This window comes from Dreissena polymorpha, chromosome 11, assembly GCF_020536995.1.
Source record: "Dreissena polymorpha isolate Duluth1 chromosome 11, UMN_Dpol_1.0, whole genome shotgun sequence".
In the NCBI taxonomy this organism is placed as follows: domain Eukaryota; kingdom Metazoa; phylum Mollusca; class Bivalvia; order Myida; family Dreissenidae; genus Dreissena; species Dreissena polymorpha.
The window spans coordinates 27,729,013-27,749,261 of NC_068365.1; the positions used below are offsets into that span (position 1 = coordinate 27,729,013).

Genomic DNA, 20,249 nt, shown 5'->3' on the forward strand with positions numbered 1-20,249 from the left:
GTCTTCAATACTGGTACTCCATTTTGCCTAAAATGCAACCAGTAGGCTATTGAAAACGAATCAATCTTCATTTGTGCTTTAGGTCTGTGATTCCAAGGTCAAACCTTTAAGGTTTTGACGTAACTAGAGTCTGAAACAGTTCGGATAGGGATGCTGCATCATGTTTGTGTGGTAATTCATCTATATTAGCAATTGGCAATACAAGTACAAGTACTGAAATTCAAAGTACATTCACCTTAAGTATATGCTTGTCAGGATTCATTATTAATAGTTCAAAAGTTTATGTGAACATTCAGGTCCTTTTACCTTAAATATTGACCTTGGTTGGTTTTTTATTCGAGTTGTCAGGATTCATTATTAAAAGTTCATATGAAAATTCAGGTCCTTTAATAGTGACCTTGGTTGTTGTTTTTTTCGACTAAGAGCATTAGCATTGATCTTTGATTGCAACCATGATCTCTCATTGAACATTTACAATTCCGACTTAGTGCATTATAACTTCTTGAAATAAGAAATGTAAACTATGAAAATACATTTTTTAAACAAAACAAATTTATTTAAATAAAAAACATACATGTATAATATATGTCTTGGGAAAGATTAATGTAATAAAGCTGTTGGAAAAAATGTTATATATAGCAATTGTATTAAAAAATGAGGTAATTCAATGAATGTAATATTAAATAATGAAACAAAATAAATATCAAATAACTTGTTCCTACAACATAAATACCAGTAAACCATGAATGTAATTTTGCATGAACTCTGCATATACGTTTTTTTCTCACAGTGTATACAGCAGCAAAAACAACTTCAGGATAAATTCACTTAACATTCGATAACAGCTGCACATTACTGCTTGTTCAGTGCTTCGTAGATCATCAACGACACAACAGCATCCGTGGCTGCATATTTCTGCTGTGCTTCTGGCAGAGGATACTGCCTCCAATCACACTTGCGTATACCCGGGTCTTTACTGATCCTTAAACGTAACACATTCCTGGCTAAACCTTCCAAACTCCAATTTTCTGCAGACCTCAGTTTCTTATTGGCAAGAGTTCTTAACTCGATGGTACTCTTTTGAACTATATCTTTCGAATTAATGTCAAAATCATATCCCAATTTCCAGATATCGTTCTCTATATTCAATCCCACTTTCTTTATAGATTCATTTTCAAGAAGTTTTCTCAGCATCACTGGAAACTTTGACATACAAGAAACATGAAATAGGTAACACTTCGAGATATTGGTACACACCTGAACTAGAGCTGTCTTTGCCTGTTTGCCGGTTTGATACAAAACTGGCCATTCAATGTCAAAACCAATATACGACACACTGCCAGACAGGGTGTCTAAGATACCTTCACATAGTATATTACAATCACTTGATTCATGTGAATAAACCAGTTTTTCGCTGAACAGAAATTCCTTGTATGTGGAAGCAATGAGATCCTCTGTTGATTGCTGCTTGTCTGTTTTCACACCTGCCTTATTGGAATCATCTGGCTTCTTCATTTGGTATGTTTTACCATCACCCAAAACTGCAATACCTCCAACTGAAATGTACAAGACATGCAAAATAAAAAGATATAGGGTTATTAAGTGAACCCATTCTGTGGACTACAGGTAATTAGCAAAGAAAGGATATTTGTTTGATTCGATGGATAATGGATTTTAATTAACGAGTGATCACAGAAAATAATATTTTCACGAGTGGCGCAGCTGTTTGAAACATTTTTTTTACTTTTTTAAATCACTGATATTTCTATATAAACCACCAGAAAGCATAAAATATACAATAATAATTAATAGAGCCGTACTAGCACCGTTGAGGCCCATAGGCAGTGAAACTTTTTTGGGGCCAAAGGGTTAAAGCCACTGTAGCCTAAGGGCTTGTTTTATAACTTTAAATAATGTTTTTGCAATTGTATTTAATATGCCTTTCTTTTGGGGATGAATTGTAAATGGAAAATGTTTCAGTGACCCCTTTAGGAAAGAACAAGACCTGTGTTTGTGAAAGACAAGGCCCCTTCTGCGCTTTGAAGCCACACAGCAGCTATTTTAGAGAAAATTGTTGAGCCCAAGGCCCTTAACTTTGCCATAAATCAATGGACTGGAATGAAACTCACACTTTATCTGTAAGTTATGTAAGTAGACTCACATATCAAAAATCAGCTCAATATCTGAAAGCGTTGCGTAAAAATCCTCCAAAATAAGGTTATTATAGAGAACATTTCTAAGCCCAAGGCCCATAACTTTGCCATAAATCAATGGACTGGAATGAAACTCACACTTCATCTGTTGGTAATGAAGGTAGACCCACATACCAAAAATCAGCTCAATATCTGAAAGTGTTGCTCCAGAAAACAGAATGCCTGACAGACAGTCCCACTATATGCCACCATACCGGGTGCAAACAAATCAAGAAATAAGTTTACCCAGTCGGAGCTTAAATTAGTCAAACCTTTAAGCTGAAGCTAAGTGTTGTAATTTTAGTATAGGAACTGAATTGAGACTGCCTTCTTTGGTACGATTGGGGCATGGTGGACATCATTTATCAAAACAGGATATTATTTTGTCATCGCTTCATATCATAAATTAACAAAGTCTGGTCTGATTTGTTGCACAGCAGAGTCTCTTTGTCAGATATTTCAACAGTTGACATAACAAATATATAATTAAATGTTAGTGGCCTATCAGTGTCAATCCACACTATCACAACACCCAAATAGGTGAGAGTAAGCAGACTTGAATAAAAGCCAGAAACAGAAAGAATCTTGGAGAGAGAATGGAGTTGAGTGTAGACATGTAACGATACAAGAAGTTTGAGTGAGTTTTAATTAATTTAATTGGTGTATATATTTATTATCTTAGTGTGTAAATATAATGCAGTGTCTGTATACTGTGTTTTGAATATTAAAGTACAGGGAATAATCTACATGCGCGTCCCGCGTCTATGACGCACAAATATCTATATAGACGCATAGTTTTGAAATATGTGCGTCCACTCGGACGCATTGCTGAAACGAATCCGTTAACGCATACGCGAATTACGATAAGTACGAACCATCTTGGGTATGAGTCAAAAGTGTAGCGATGAACGCTGAGTTTAACCGAATGAGACTTAAAGACGGCAACAATACTTTTGATTGGCTCTAGTCGAGCAGCTGCTGTATTATACGAACCAATTAGAATCGCCCTTTTAAATAGAGTGTGTTATGATATTTTCTAGAGTCCCCGGTTAAAAAAACCTGCTTAAACTTTTTGTAACTTAGTCATAAATAATACAGAAAAATGCCTCAGAAATAAGGTGTTGAAGCTAAATCCAAAACAAACAAGTCAACGGCTCGCAATTCGGACATTAACAATACTATTATCAGGTTCGCAATTCGGATGTTAACAATTATATTATAATTGACTTGCATCAAATTCAAATGTAACAGGTTACATTTATGAAACAGATAATGTTATAGCCTATGTGAAGGCAAACAAGATAGTGATAAACCTGAATTTGTTGTTTTGGTTTGAACATGATTTTGAGATTTTTTAAAGTTTAATGCAAAATATAGTTATTGAGCTAGTGTGATTAAGACTCGTTTTCTTCATTACTTGGTATATTTCAAAATGTGGGACCCATTCTTTTTCAAGGTGGACTCATTAATTTTGGCCTGGGACTCATGTGTCTAAAATCTGCGAGTTCAAGGGGCTCGTAGATAGTAAATTCTAGATTATTCCCTGAAGTAAGGAACTTTCTCCCTAAAAATTGTAACACATTGAGCCAACCAGAGTAGTGACACATTTATGTCTCGCTATGAAGTAATAGTTTTGTATTTAACAAATGAAATTTATATATATATACAAATATGTCAATGTAAAATTTTGACTTGCAGGGGTTTACCTAATCAAATGCATCAAACACTACGGGGAAATGTCTCTAATTAGCATACATTAGGCCGAAATGAATGTTTTACCACACGGCAAAGGTTTCATTAAAATATTGTTCAATCATTTTTAACCACATGATTTTAATAGTATTTATCAAACAACTTTTGTTTTCTGTTTTTGCATTTTTTCTATAAAAAAAAACTTTGTCTTTAAAAAAAGTCTGACAAGCATATACTAGTACATATTTTTTATATTGCTCTACTAATGCTCAACTCATTTTATACCCCTGTGAGATGGGATGTCAGAGGCATAATTCACTATTCACTTCAGGGAGTCATGGACAAAGTGTAGTTCTTGTTGAATGCTTTGAGCTTTTATAACTACATACCCTCATAGTTCTGCCCGATAAAACCAAATTCAATGTGACTTTGTCGAACAATTAAGTTCCAAGATTGTCTATAAAATCAAATTCAATCAACCTTCAACATCACAACAAACACAATACCTGTTACAATCAATATCAATTTGTATTTTGTTTAAGAATAAATGCTTAAAATAGAAGTTATATAAAAAATTTACAACCGAAAGCCAATCTATTATATTAACGATTTAATCTATCTAACTAACATTCCGGATATAGTCGGTGCAGCACTATTGGTTGACCAGGCGGGAAAGTCCTGCTTAGTATAGTTCTTCGTCAATGCTCTGAGATTTTGTGCGTACATACGTACAGCCCAGCAACCCTGAGGGTCAATAACTGGGACTTAGATTATTGAAACTACTGCTAACAATGTCAGCATATTCGCAAGTAGCCTGAAAATGTGATGTCATACCCTAACCATCTTGTTTTACTGGTGGCAAAGAGCGCCACCTTGTATTACATAAAGGTGTAGCTCAATATGATCAGAAAAGATTAAATTTTATGGAAATAATGTTGCATTTTATTGCAAACATACAAAATTATTACTTTTTTACATCTGTGAAATTTTAGGGATCAGATTTGACCTCACTAAAATGGTGACTACACCTTAATAAATCCTACATTTTTTTTTGCTCAGTTAAGATACAGTCTTAGTTTGATCAGTATTAATTTTCTTTAAAAAATACACTTTCCGATGATGTATAACATTTGATAGTTTGATAAAAGTGAAAATTTTACCTGTCTTTGTCAAAACTGCTTTGTACTTGTAGTGAAATGTCCCTGCAATTATTTATGAAATCTCCCAATTAAGAATTTAAAAATATGGCATTCATGATTTTAAGCATTAGTATACTTATTTTGACTTGTGTTTTTGCTCCTTTAAGAACAGTTTTATTATTGATCGGTGAAAAAGTTGGAATTGACAATTGTTGTCTTACGACGTTACGTCGTTTCGGATAATATGTGAACAAGTCATTTCAAATGATTTCAACGTAATACTAAACGCACCGTCAGACTCAGTATATTTATCTTCTTCCTTTCTTCCTCCAGACTCAGTGCTGTTCTCATTTTGTGCGTTTTTCTTTACAACAACGCCCTGTAACCAAGGCGGGAGCGATCTCTTTTTCCTACTAGCCATTGTTTTCTGTTCAAATCAATGACTAATTTGTAACAGAGGGAGGTAAGCGTTTTCTTTAAGAAGGTTACACTCTACTTTGCACGAATAAGATGTGCAATTATGAACCTACTTCAGATACAAAACTTTCGTATTGTTAAAAGTATGAATACAGTATCAGCGTTTTATTTGATGCTCTTAAATTGTGAATTTTAAATCAGCATAGTCATAATTCTTTGAAATCTGTGATATATTCTTACTCATATATTTGTATGTGCTATTGACCTTAAATGTAAATAAATAAATAAAAGATTGGTCATGACACTGGGCATTGTGGTATGACAGTTTGAGTTGGCGCCGTTGATTGCACCATGTTGTTTTCGTCCACTCGAGTAGTTCTCGATCCAGTCTATCACGTTTTCTCCTATAATATATGTATTAAGTTTGTTTATGAGCTTCATGTGTGGGACTGTGTCGAAGGATTTCTGGCAATCCATATAAACACTGTCTTCTCCGTACCCGTTGTCTATGGCTTCAGTCTACTCTTCTAGAACACTCAATAGTTGTATGGATGTTGATCTTCCCGATATATGCCCATATTGTTTTTAGTGAAATATTTGTAGTTGAAGATAAATTAGGTGTTCAGTGACTAGGTTCTCGATTACTTTGCAGATCGCCGATGTCAGACTCACTGGTCTATACGCACGTGCTAGTGTATTATTTCCTTTCTTGTAAATTGCACAAATCCGGCATTCGTTGCAGTCATTGAGTACTCTTTTTTTCTTGGTTTAATTTATTAAATAATATATTCAGCGGTTTTGCGAATTGATTACTTAATTATTTTAGGAATAATGGGAGCATACCGTCCATTCCTGGAGATTTTGTCTGGTTTCAATGCTTAGGGCAATTTGGCTATTTTATTTTCGCTTATATTCACTTTTTTCACTCTTAACTGGTTTGTCTCTGGATGAGTTCTGATACATGTTCATCAGGTTCTTTAGTAAATACGTTGTTGAAATAGCTGCCAAGCATGTTTGCTTTTTCTTCATCCCCATCTAACTTTCATGACGTTGGATCTGTGGGGTCTTAGCAAAAGCTTGACATCTCTTGTTTAGTTTTGCCCTTTGAATAAATGTACTGCCAGATTTGTTTGGGAATTTGTCTTTTCTTTTCTTCCTTTGCTATTTTTTCATATTTTTTTCTTGCTAAGCGCACTAGTTCAGATACTTTGTTTTAAGTTTGTGTTCTTAACATGTTAATCCGCGTGGTAACATTTGCTTCCAAAGCGCAACAACGGCAACTGAATATCGCGTGTGTATATTTATTACAATACAAACATAAGTATCACTCATGGGGTCTGTGTCGACCTGAAATGGCCCACAAGTCACCCGGGGTGACAAGAAGCCGATTCATGTCACACTGGGGTGACTTCAAGCCGACGCTTGTCACCCCCGGGTGACTAAAATCGGCTTCATGTCATCCCAGAGTGACATGAATCGGCTTAGAGTCAACCCCGGGTTACAAGAATCGGCTTCTAGTCACCCGTGTATTTTTTTTATAAAACGGCACCGCATCCAGGTATCTAAAAAAGGCTATTGTTGCTTTTGAATATATTATATTCATTTATGATAAAATTCGTTTGAATGATTCTCAATGATTCTCAAACATATGAACGACCAAATTATGTATTTGTTGGTTGAAAAAGTAAAATTGTTGCCGAGGGTTTCTTTATGCTGAATTCGAGGGTGACTAGAACCGGCGTGAAGTTACCCCGGATGACAAGAATCGGGTTCTAGTCATCCCGGGTGACTTGTGGGCCATTCAGGTCGACAATGACCCGTTGAGCATAATTATCTCTATCACAATCGTTTTGGGGATCTTTTTGATTCTAAAAATATTTTTTTAATAAAAAAAGTCAAAGACACAACTCACTGGTTCTTAGTCCCAGGAAACGAACTCGAGAGCGTTTCAATAAGCCTAAGGCTTTTGGTGTAATCGAGCTAAAATCAATAGGTTTAAACTAAACTAAAATGTAATTAACAATGGTAAACGAATACAGACAAAAAGCTCCTTAATGTTCCTCAGCGAGTGCGAAAAAAACGCGCTAAAGTAACGACGCATTAATTCCCTCAGAAATGGTGTCGCATATATTCGCATATTTTTAGAAGTTTTAATCAAATTGGCACAGACTTTAAACGTCATAATAAAATTGGAAATATAAAGTCTGGCTTATCAAATAGTAATATAATCAAGTCGATATATATATAGGAACGGGATATAGCGCCAACTCCGAAAGTATCTGGGGTGCCAACCGAGGTTGTTTGTCGAATCTGTTTGAACTAAATTGAATGGATCATAATGCGTGACTTATAAATAATACAAACTATATAAAACCCAAATCAATATGATTATTGGTTGGCAAGTTGTTACTTGATAGTTTATATTAGCCACTGCAGTGCTGTTGTTGAAAGCTACAGTTCGTCACGTTATCATCTGCATACACGAGCGAAGATAATAAAGTAGAACGAAACACTGAGGTCAGACGTAGTTATTAACCAGTAGCAAAAGTCATGATAATTAATCAGTAACAATTATGAAATATAAATTCAGTCTCTCGCTGACAGTGTTGCAAAGTGATGAAATATTATCATTGAGAATACATGCAGGAAACTTAGCTTATTTTCTTTAATTTAGCAGTATTTAAGTGTTATCGTCGAATAACAAAAGTATAAGTGTTAATAATCTATCGTTAATAATCTATCGCAAAGCTGTATTTTCCACCACACGTAGAAATGCCTGCCCGTCGTATCGCAGTGATAGGCGCTGGTTCCAGTGGACTGACGGCGCTAAAATGCTGCCTAGATGAGGGACTCGAACCCGTGTGCTTCGAGAGGACCGGGTACATCGGTGGTCTATGGCACTTCACAAACGAATCTACAGAGGGGCAGGTAAATGTCCACATAGAATGAATATACACATCATGAGCGTCGCGCTGGTCAAAGGGAGCTCAATACATGTGCGTAAAGAGACGTATAAGATTAACACGTGCAGTTCGCGAACGGTAATCAATGATGACACATTACGATTTAATGGATTTTGTGTGTGTATTAAGTCCATTCTTAGTGAAATCCAGTTAGGGCAGACCGTGCCTGACTTCCCTGTTCGGATTGGACACGCTAATCTGGGACGACACATGTATTGAACCCTCTTTCCCCAGAGCGAGGATCAAATATATACGATATTTGATCTCTTGCCCCCTATAAACTGTAACTGGCATGCCTTTCCTTATCATGTGTATGGCATTTAAATAGTTATGTATTTAATTGTTTAATTGGAGAAACAAATAATTAAAGAAACTGAAGAAACAAGTCTTACGTGTTGTGAATGAGTTATAATCATACATGGGTACCGATAATTCTTCAGTACCGATAATTCTTCAGTACCGGTAATTCTTCAGTACCGGTAACTCTTCAGTACCGATAATTCTTCAGTAACGGCAATTCTTCAGTACCGGTAATTCTTCAGTACCAGCAATTCTTCAGTACCGGTAATTCTTCAGTACCGGTAACTCTTCAGTACCGGTAATTCTTCAGTACCGGTAACTCTTCAGTACCGATTATTCTTCAGTAACGGCAATTCTTCAGTACCGGTAATTCTTCAGTACCGGCAATTCTTCAGTCATCCTCCGATTCACGCGAACGTGGATATTGAACCTCAACTTAATGCATTTTTGTATATATTTCAGTTTAAACGAATTTAAAAACACGTAAAAGTAAACGTGGATTGCAGTTGATTAAATAAAAATTTGATTAACGTTTGGTAGCGGTTAACATTATACACGTGTGCCGCGACACAGTCGGGTTTCTTATGCACGGTAATGCAGATTCGAAGCAAAAGAACCTCATACAAAATGAAAATGTACACACATACAAGCAAATATACATAGTTTCTGTCACATTCAGAAGGGATGTCACATGCAATTCGTCTTTGGCGCAGAATCACCCACTTAAATTATGTAAACCTTTTTGTTTTTTAGCTCGACTAGATGGAAAGCTGTGGACCCGGGTATATATACCCGTTCAGATCAATGTTCTAGTGAGAACCAGTAGTTTAATTGTATCTTTTGAGAGATAACGAGAATGCTCTCAGATTTGGCATCGAATTCGAGCTTTGCCGGTCGTGATTTGGAATTAAAAAACATTTAGGGATCGTATTAAGGACTCATTTCTTAGTTTGCTCAAGTCAGTGTCCTGGTGAGAATCAGTATCTGTGAATCTTTTGAGAAATAATGAGACCGCTCTCAAAGTTGGCATTGAACCCGGAATCTGGCGGTCGAAATGTGCAATTGCACAACATGTATACCTGGTAGTTCCTATTTAACACTTTGTTAATGTAGGCTGTATTAAATACCCTCGCTATACATAGGCATGCGTGATGAGGTCCACTGTGATCAATACGTCCAAAGAGATGATGTGTTACAGTGACTTCCCCATCCCGGCCGAGTTCGCAATTTACATGCACAACACGAAGGTCGACCGCTACCTCAACATGTACGCCGAAAAGTTCGGCCTCCGCAAGTACATCCGCTTCCACATCGAGGTACTTTTATCTTGAATCATATTTCACATGTTAGTTAATTAATTGGCATGATTGAATAATTGTTCATAGGCCAACGTTTAATTGAAACTATGGGTGTTATAGAGTGGCCATCACTAAGAATGAGCTCCAACCACAAAAAATGTGTCTTGATCTGAGAAAACTGGGCTTAATTTATGTGTGTAAAGTGTCGTCCCAGATTGGCCTGTGCAGTCCGCACAGGCTAATCAGGGACGACACTTTCCGCATTAATGGTATTTTTAGTTTCAAGGAAGTCCCTCCTTACCGAAAATCAAGTTAAGGCGGAAAGTGTCGTCCGCACAGGCTAGTCTGGGACGACACTTTACGCACATGAATCAAGCCCATTTTTCTCAGAACAAGACACAAATGTTCTAAAAAATATCTTTTTAAGCGTATTTTCTTTCTAGTGATATTTGTTGTTTTTTTCCTAATTGCGTGCAAATTGTTATCGTATACAGGGTTCACATAATTATTTATAGGTAGTACACGTTAAAATCGGGTCCGAGCCAGGCAAATGGGAAGTCACGACGAGAACAAAGAACGCAGATGACGTCACCACGGAAATCTACGACGGCGTTCTCGTGTGCACGGGACACCACGCGGACAAAAACATTCCGGCGTTCCCGAGCATAGACAAGTTCCGGGGACGCGTTGTTCACACGCACGACTACAAGGACTTCCGGGGCTACGAGGACAAGCGCGTGCTCATCATCGGGATCGGGAACTCGGGCGGTGACGTCGCTACGGAGCTCAGTCGCATCTCCTCACAGGTATGCGAAGCGGTATATGGATACCATTAAACTAAACATCAAATGGCAAATTTACATTCAAAATATTTTCTACAGTATCGATTCAATTCTCAGCAACAAAACCTATTTTACTTGTCTTTGACTCAAATGTGCATGCATGTTCTTTTTATCTTACCGGTATATACGTCCTTCGTTTTAGGAACAGATTTACCATAAACCCCCGTTTTTGCGGCTAAGTTAATCAGCCGCTCTAAAACTCGTCATAAGATTGCACTGTATTGGATTGCAACAGGTTTCAAAGAAAAGAAAGCAGCGCTGAAATGATCGCAATCGCTGACTCTGCGAATTTCACATTGTATCCTAATCGCAACTCAACGAATCCATCATTTTATGTTTAAGAAAGGAATCTGTACATAAAATTAAGAAGTTGGGTTGGCCTTTAATTTAATTTATCGTAATTGCAATTCACGGCTAGATCAATATGTGTTTATTCTATTGTATATCCCCAAAACCAAAATAGTCAGTTTATGAACATGCCGACAGCCGTTGAAAGAATGCCAATATTATTTTCTCAAAGAAATCAAAATACCTAAAGTCGTCGCGTCGAGAGTCCTTCTATCTCTTTTTCTGCGTTTCACGCAGCGTTGCATAGCGATAATACAGCGTCCGCGTTGCATGCAAAAACGATGCTTTGAGCTCCACTAGTGTTAAGATATGGCATCCGATAAAAATAGGAGAACGGAATAATAGATCATCGGCGACGTCACGGCGTCTACACTTCCTTCTTTGCGCGTCTTATACGCCAGTATTGCGACCTTAAGTGTGCATTTCGTTGCATCTCCGACTATGCCGTTCGCACGATGATACTACAGCATTTCCCTTGCAAAATTCTTGAATTTGCCCTTTTTCAATTTAAACAACGTCGAAAAGTCAGAAAATGAGAAAGAAAATGAGTTGGCGTCGGTAGAAAATCGATAATATATCGAAACCAATAAATATCTCCGTGTGTGTCCCACTATTTCCAGGTCTACCTCAGTACCAGATCCGGTTCCTGGATCTTCAACAGAGTGGATAAAGGCGGGGACCCGGTGGACATGCGCAATAGCACCCGATTTATGAAGACCCTGCGAAGGAGACTCCCCTCGTCGTGGGCCAACAAACTCTTGGAGATGCGCCTTAACGGCAGGTTCGACCACGCTAAATACTCCTTACGACCGAGTTATCCGCCCTTCGCGGCGCACCCAACTATTAACGACGAGTTGCCCAACAGGATTGCTTCCGGTGGCGTCATTGTGAAGCCTAATGTCAAGGTGACATTGTTAATTAATTAATTAATTTATTTATTTATTTGTTTACTTATATTTTTTTTGGTTATGTTTGAGTTAAGTTCAGTTAGTTAGTGAGTTGGTAAGTTAGTTAGGTAATTAGTTAGTTAGTTAGCTAGCTAGCTAGTTAGTTCGTTCGTTCGTTCGTTTGTTTGTTCGTTCGTTCGTTCGTTCGTCCGTTAATTAGCTAGTTACTTAGTTAAATAATTTGTTAGTTAGTTAGTTAGTTCCTTTGCTCGTTCGTTCGTCCGTCCACCCGTTTGTTCGTTCGTTCGTTAGTTGCATGTATGTATTATTTATCGTGATAATCTTCATCTCCATCATAATCATCCTGGTATTATTTTTAGTATTTTTCTTAAAAGGAGTTTACCGAAAACGGGGTCATCTTCGAGGACGACAGCGTGGAAGACGACATCGATGAAGTAGTTCTTGCCACGGGCTACATTTTTGGATTTCCGTTTCTGGATAAATCAATAACTGAGGTGAAGGACAATAAGGTGAACCTCTACAAATACATGTTCCCGCCGGACCTACAGCATCCCACCCTGGCCATTATCGGATGTTTTCAGCCTCTTGGCGCCATTATGCCGCTCAGCGAGATGCAGTGTCGTCTGGCAACACGGGTATTCACAGTAAGTATACATAGCGTATTTTGATTTGTTTTCTCGAGCTTCTATTCAAATATGTTGGAAAAAAATAAATAGCTTTAAGATGTTCAATTTTCGTTAAAAAATACACCACAAACTCCAATCTGCAATACCGGTAAGACCGAGTTCTTGGAAATCGCTGCACAATTGATGAAGTAATGGCTGTTCAAAGCGATGCACCCTATTTTCCACAGGAGGGAAGCCCATATATTATATAATATATGGGCTTACCTCCTGTGATTTTGAGTTGAATATCTTGTTATATGTATATTTAATAGTGATTTTTTTTCCCAGAGAAGTTGATTTATCGTTATAATTTGATTATTTTTTTATTCAAAATGATTATTTTACTTATTATAATCATAGCCACACGCTAACCACCTGTGTTATATTATGAAAAGTAGTATCGTTTAATTTTATATTTTGAAAAAAAGTTGAGGTTCTTGTTAAAAAATAAATAACCTAAATGTAAAAAAAAGTTAAAATAACAAAGGGAAAATTTGATCCAGTTGTGCTGGTTCCAGTTAAATCTCTTCGCGTAGGTTGGCCCAAATCATCCAATGGCCCGCATCTTCAAAATAACGCTTTGAAATCAACATGTATAATTAATTCATTTCTTTATCGAATATGTAGGTATGCAGGTAGACGTTGGTAAGCATTCAATTTGAAAAGAATGCAAAGCCCTATATCATTAGAAAACCTTTGTTAAAGTTCAATATGAACATATCCGTGTATATGCATTAGATGCATCCGCAAATCAAAATGAAGTACCGGTAATTAATGCATGTGCGTAAAGCGTCATTCCAGATTAGCATGTGCAGTCCACAATCAGGGACGACTCTTTCCGCCTAATCTGGATTCACGTTTAGAAGAGACTTCGTTTTAACGAAAAACTCAATAAAAGGGAAAAGTGGCAACACTGATTATCCTGTGCGCACTGAACTGGCAAATCTTGGACGACATTTTACGCTTATGCATACTTAGTTGCCCATATTTTCACGTCGATAAGGGTGACGTCCAATTACCCAGCAGACAGCACATGTTTGACGACATCCGCCGGAAGCAGGAGGAGATGGCGGGTCGCTACAATGCATCGCTTCGCCACACGATTCAGGTGGAGTACATTCCTTTCATGGACGAACTGGCTGAGCTGATCGGCTGCAAACCGGATATCAGTAAGCGCACGAGTTGGGTATTGTACATCAGTATGTGTGAACCGATGAATCAAATGATACAGACCTTTTTAATATGTTATTTACGAAACGTTTTCCTTACTAAAAACGATCCACATGGATCTATATCATTATGAATCTATTGAAAACCATTCATCAATACTAATTGATCCGAACCTTTTTGTGATCACCTTTCTTCCGTCGTTCTTGGTCCGTCGTCTGACGTCAATATTTACCTTGTGAACACGCTAGAAGCCTCATTTATTATCGAATCGTAATAACAATTTAACAGAACATTTGTCCCAATAGTATGTGGTTCGAGTTCGAAACCGCCTCTCGTGGATAAAAAAACAACACTAGATGACTAGGTTAACCGATAGCCAAAAGCTTATGAACATTCTAGGAGTCACAACAATTTTTGCCCATTCATCATAAACCATGCTCAAAATATTTGTTCTAGAGATATCTATAGAGAAACATGTATCTCATATGCATTCAAAAACGCTTGTAGACAAACAGGGGGCGGGACAGTTTTCCTTCTACGGCTATTTAGGGTGCAGGATCACGTAACTTTGTTGGGTTCACTATTAAACGTTAATGGATGTTAACATATCGGTAAGTGGTGCTTTGTTTCCAAATAACTTTTAAACAAGTTTTTCTTAAGAATTTCAAATACCGGTATTGCACAAAAGACAGTTTTGTATGCTGCTTGTGGCAATGTGAAATACGTCAGAATTACTTGATTTAATAAGACTGTGTTCTTGGCCAAACATTCGATGTGTACAGCATTCATGTATACAGTAATGTTTACATTGTCATCTCAACCTGTCATAATTTTGGAACCAATTTCAGAAGTATTCAATGATTTATTCATCTTAAGATATCGGCACATACTGCAAGCAAAACTGTCTTTAGTGCACTAAATAGTTTTGCAAATGTATTTCAATAACTTGATATATTTGCATAAATAAAGTTCTGACCGGTGTGTTAACATTCTGTCCAGCCCGTATGTAAACCCCTGTGATCCTGCCCCCTGTATAGTAAAACCTCGTCAACAATATAGACGCCATACGCTTTGTCCAAACGCTTATGAATTCACTCAGACCACTGGTAAAAGTTACAACGCAACCGAGTTTGAAAATGATTCTGGTCCATTTGAAAACAACAACAACACCAATGAAGATGGATCTGAATCGATAGGCCAATGTTGATTGAGAATCAATAGACCAAGGTTGATTGATCTTAATCCAAACACGACAAATTATTAATCTAAATCCATTCACCAATAATGATTGATCTGAATCCATACACAGATACTGATTGGTCTGAATCCATACACCAATGATGATTGATCTGAATCCGTTACACCAATGATGATTGATCTGAATGCATACACCAACTAGAAATGGCGCGGCAGAGGCCGACGCGTATCCCCACGCCGCATGTTTGACCCAAGGGCGCCCCAGGGTTGATCATGGGGCCATGCATAGTTGAGATTGACTGTATTGTCATAAGAGAAGTTCAGTATCAATTAGAAGTGAATGGGTGTAAAAATAAAGAAGTTATAGTAAAAGGCAATTTTGGGAGGGTGTGGCCTATGTGGGCGGGGTGCCCCAGGGTTGGTAATGGGGCCATGCATAGTTGAGATTGACCGTATTGTCATAAGAGAGGTTCAGTATCAATTTGAAGTGAATCAGTGTATTAATGAAGAAATTATAGTAAAAGGCAATTTTGGGCGGGTGTGGTCTATGTGGGCGTGGCGCCCCAGGGTTGGCAACGGGGCCATGCATAGTTGAGTTTGACCGTTTTGTCATAAGAGAGGTTCAGTATCAATTTGAAGTGAATCAGTGTAGAAATGAAGAAGTTAATGTAAAATAACCTAAAATTTTTTATAGTAAATGGAATTTTTTGGTGGGTGTGGCCTATGTGGGCGGGCGCCCCAGGGTTGGGATTGGGGCCATGCATAGTTGAGATTGACCCTAATGTCATAACAAAAGTTCAGTATCAATTTGAAGTGAATCCGTGTAGAAATGAAAAAATTATAGTAAATGGAAATTTTTGGTGGGTGTGGCCTATGTGGGCGGGGCGCCCCAGGGTTGGGAATGGGGCCATGCATGGTTGAGATTGACCGTATTGTCATAAGAGAGGTCCAGTATCAATTTGAAGTAAATCGGTGTAGAAATAAAGAAGTAAATGTAAAATAACCTAAAAAAATGAGTGATAATTTCTGACGCGGCCCCACCCCAACCGCTATAACTTTTGACCCAGGGGTCAGATCAAAATTCCAAATAGTGCAGGGTCGCACATATGCTCATAGCTACCATGTGTGTAAGTTTCAAGGTTCTAGTGCTTTTAGTGTAGGAGGAGATAGTGGCCAGGACGGACGGACAGACAGACGGACGGACGGACGGACGGACGGACGGACGGCGGAGATAACCACAATTATCCCCACCTTTTTTCAAAAAGCGTGGGGATAATAATGATTGATCTGCATCCGTATACCAATGATGTTTGATGTGAATCCATACACCAATGATGATTGATCTGAATCCGTACACCAATGATGACTGATCTGAATCCATACACCAATAATTATTGATCTGAATCCATACACCAATGATGATAGATCTGTATCCATACACCAATGATAATTGATATGTATCCATACACCAATGATGACTGATCTGAATCCATACACCAATAATGATTGATCTGAATCCATACACCAATGATGATAGATCTGCATCCATGCACCAATGATAATTGATCATACACCAATAATGATTCATCTGTATCCATACACCAATATTGATTGATCTGTATCCATATACCAATGATGATTGATCTAAATCCATACAACAATGATGGTAGATCTGAATCCATACAACAATGATGATTGATCTGAATCTTTACACCAATGCACCAATGATGATGTATCTGTATCCATACACCAATGAATATTGATCTGTTTTCCTACACCAATGATGATTGATCAGTATCCATACACCAATGATGATTGATTAGAGCTCCTGCTACAATGATGATTGATCTGTATCTGTACACCAATGATAATTGATCTGAATCTTTACACCAATGAAGATTGATATGTATCCATACACCGATGATGATCGATCCGAGCTCCTGCTACAATGATGATTGGTCTGTATCCGTACACCAATGATGATAGATCTGAATCTATGCATCAATGATGATTGATCTGTATCCATACACCAATGATGATTGATCTGAATCCATACACCAATGATGATAGATCTGAATCCATATAACAATTATGATTGATATGTATCCATACAACAATTATGATTGATCTGTATCCATACATCAATGATGATTGATAATTATGTATCCGCACACCAATGATGATTGATCTGAATGCATACACCAATGTTGATTTATCTGTATCCATACACCAATAATGATTGATCTGTATCCATACATCAATGATGATTGATCTGAATGCATACACCAATGGTTATTGGTCTGTATCCATACAACAATTATGATTGATCTGTATCCATACACCAATCATGATTGATCTATATGCATACATCAGTGATGATTGATCTGTATCCATACACGAGTAATGATTGATATGTATCCATACACCAATGATGATTGATATGTATCCATACATTAATGATGATTGGTTCGAGTTCCTGCTACAATGATGATTGATCTGTATCCGTACACCAATGATGATTGATCTGTATCCATACACCCATGATGATTGATCTGAATCCATACACCAATGATGATTGATCTGTATCCATACACCAATTATGATTGACCCGAGTTCCTGCACCAATACCCATTGATCCGACTCCATACACAGTGCGAAGACACTAAGACAGATATTAAATAACAAAATACAAAATAAGCTATTAAACGAAAGAATAGCGTTTGGCATATGTCCAAGGTAATTTTACCACCAACTCCGTTATAAACAAACAGGTGTATTATTGTTATCACCATGTGCGCATGTCTGTTTTTCTTTCCGTCTATCTGACTTACTATCCGTTCGTCTGTTTGTCCATAGACACAAACTTGTTTGCATGCATTGTCACACACTTTACAACGTACACCATTCAAACGTGCTAGGATTGTTCCATATCAAGTTGAAGATATGATGATGAGCTTGTGCGATTTTTGTCGCCCAACGTGAACATTTACTTTCTATAACATCATGGCTATTTATGTACAATTTCAGCAGCTTAATAATACCAATCATGCTCCTATGTAATTACTAGCCACATCCCGGTGGTGAAATGATTTATACATCAAAATTGCCCTTGTGGTAAAAACTGACCACGCACAATTTGCATGTTATTATATATGGCGTCGGACAATATTCTTCGCCACTATTTCGGCAAGTTTGAGTTTGTCCACGGATTTTAATCGGACTTTGAAACGATCTGGTATTATTTAAAACTGAAAAAGGCCTGTTCAACCCTGAATTGGTCAGTTAAATTCTAAAAAGTATCACCTACTGATAACTTGTTTACTACATTTTCAGAGAAGCTGTTGCTAAGCGACCCGATGCTGGCACTCAAATGCTACTTCGGGCCCGCCACGCCCTACCAGTACCGACTAAGAGGCCCGGGTCCCTGGGCGGGGGCGCGCGAGCACATTTTCACGCAGTGGGAGCGCACTTATCTGCCTCTGAGAACCCGCCCCGTCAAGGGCGGTAACTTGACCGAGACGTCCGGCAACACTTATTTACTATTGTTTGTGATCGTGTTGATTATGGCGTACCTGTTATACATGTTATGTGATTGACGACTTCAGTGTGATTGACGACTTCAGTAAAGCTCTAACATCATAATCATAGGCGGAGAGAAAAATATAGTGCCTACAATGAGAAAATCATTATTTTGTATATTTAAATTATGTTAAGACGAGAATATTAAGTGACAGTTATTCTCTATAACAAAGAAAAGTACAGGTTTTGATACTTATTTTTTTAATTCAAAGCTACATACACGTTTAGTTTTAAGACATTTTGAAGCTTTTGATAGGTACGGTTCAAACACTTGTATTCATCTTTAACAGCTCAAACAATTTAAAACAATACTCTGCTAATATTGTAACGCTTGAGTCCACTCTGTGTCTGCAAATAGACATCCGGGAGAATAATTTAATTATGTAGAGTTAAAAGAAACTAGCGTAACGACCTAACGATGTTCTTCGCGATATACAATTATAAATGTTATTCCGTTGAGTATTTGCTTATATTGGACGGTAGTGAGCTTTGTTTAAATGAGACAGCAATGCCCCGTTCCTCAAGTAGTATGGTCAACTTTATTATATTTGAAAAGAGTATATACGGGTAAGAGTATATAAGAGTTATAAAAATCCAAATTTTAACACATGAACATTTACATTAATTCATTGTTCGTTAAATGTTGAGTGGACTGTTTTTATTTCAGCCAAATATTTGTATCTATGATTCATACCAAATTTCTTTTTTTGTTAAGATTTATACACAAATGTTCTGTTAACATGGCGTGAAACCCTCCAAAGCGGTTACCGGGTATTATGCCAAATTTTCGACAATTGTTGTTTACACCAATTATACTAAACATGAAAATGTTTGTACGCCCAATGTGGTCACTAAACAATTGAAATCAGCTTTTAAAATCCGTCAACAAATGTGCAAACGCAGTTAAATTCCAATCAAACACATAATAAACAAGAGGGCCAAGAAGGCCCTAGTTCGCTCACCTGAGGGGAGTTTAGCAAACGTCAAACTTGACCTAGACATTGTTCAGACAAACATCCTGGCCAAGTTTTATCATTATTGAACCGAAACTCTGGTGTATGGAGTGTTTACGAGGTTTTTGTAAGATTTGACCTGGTGACCTATATTTGACCCCTCTGGCCTCATGACCAAACATCAAATTTTGCTTACACAAATAAATATTATGACCAAGATTCATAAAATCTGAAACAAAATTGTGACCTCTATAGTGTTTACAAGGATTTTGTATAATATAATGAAAATTTTGACAATCTAAGTGCAATAATTATGGCATATATTATGCAATTTTGATCATTATCAAGCTTGACTGAAATCTTGTGGCTATATAGCTTCTCAGCAACTTTAATAAATAATGCTTGAGAAATGTGAATGCTAGAGTGTTTACAAACCAAATGTGGATGGACGGACGGCGGACAAAGACAAATCCTAAAACCTCACCTGAGAAATCAGGTAAGCTTAACAGTGTGTTTTCTTCACCGATCTGAGCCATTTTCCAACTTATCAAAGATATCAATAAAACCAATGTCTTGCCTAAGTTTC

At 37.4% G+C, this 20,249-nt stretch overlaps 2 protein-coding genes across 3 annotated transcripts; one reads left to right on the forward strand and one right to left on the reverse strand.

Moving 5' to 3' along the window:
• Positions 1 to 12: 12 nt before the first annotated feature.
• LOC127850330 (bifunctional 3'-5' exonuclease/ATP-dependent helicase WRN-like) lies at positions 13 to 5,454 on the reverse strand. 2 transcript variants are annotated; one of them, XM_052383295.1, is made up of 3 exons: positions 5,315 to 5,454; positions 5,045 to 5,086; positions 13 to 1,556 (listed from the first exon to the last, which is right to left on the reverse strand). In XM_052383295.1, the coding sequence occupies exons 1-3, from the start codon at positions 5,442 to 5,444 to the stop codon at positions 853 to 855; spliced, it is 876 nt and encodes a 291-aa protein (XP_052239255.1). In that variant the 5' UTR covers positions 5,445 to 5,454; the 3' UTR covers positions 13 to 852. The 2 variants fall into 2 exon arrangements, with proteins under 2 accessions (XP_052239255.1, XP_052239256.1); XM_052383296.1 differs by lacking the exon at positions 5,045 to 5,086 and having other exon boundaries at positions 85 to 1,556.
• A 2,488-nt stretch (positions 5,455 to 7,942) lies between these two features.
• LOC127850751 (flavin-containing monooxygenase 5-like) lies at positions 7,943 to 19,169 on the forward strand. Its single transcript, XM_052384038.1, has 7 exons — positions 7,943 to 8,368; positions 9,846 to 10,019; positions 10,517 to 10,807; positions 11,812 to 12,096; positions 12,474 to 12,743; positions 13,768 to 13,933; positions 18,465 to 19,169. The coding sequence occupies exons 1-7, from the start codon at positions 8,213 to 8,215 to the stop codon at positions 18,725 to 18,727; spliced, it is 1,605 nt and encodes a 534-aa protein (XP_052239998.1). The 5' UTR covers positions 7,943 to 8,212; the 3' UTR covers positions 18,728 to 19,169.
• Positions 19,170 to 20,249: the final 1,080 nt, after the last annotated feature.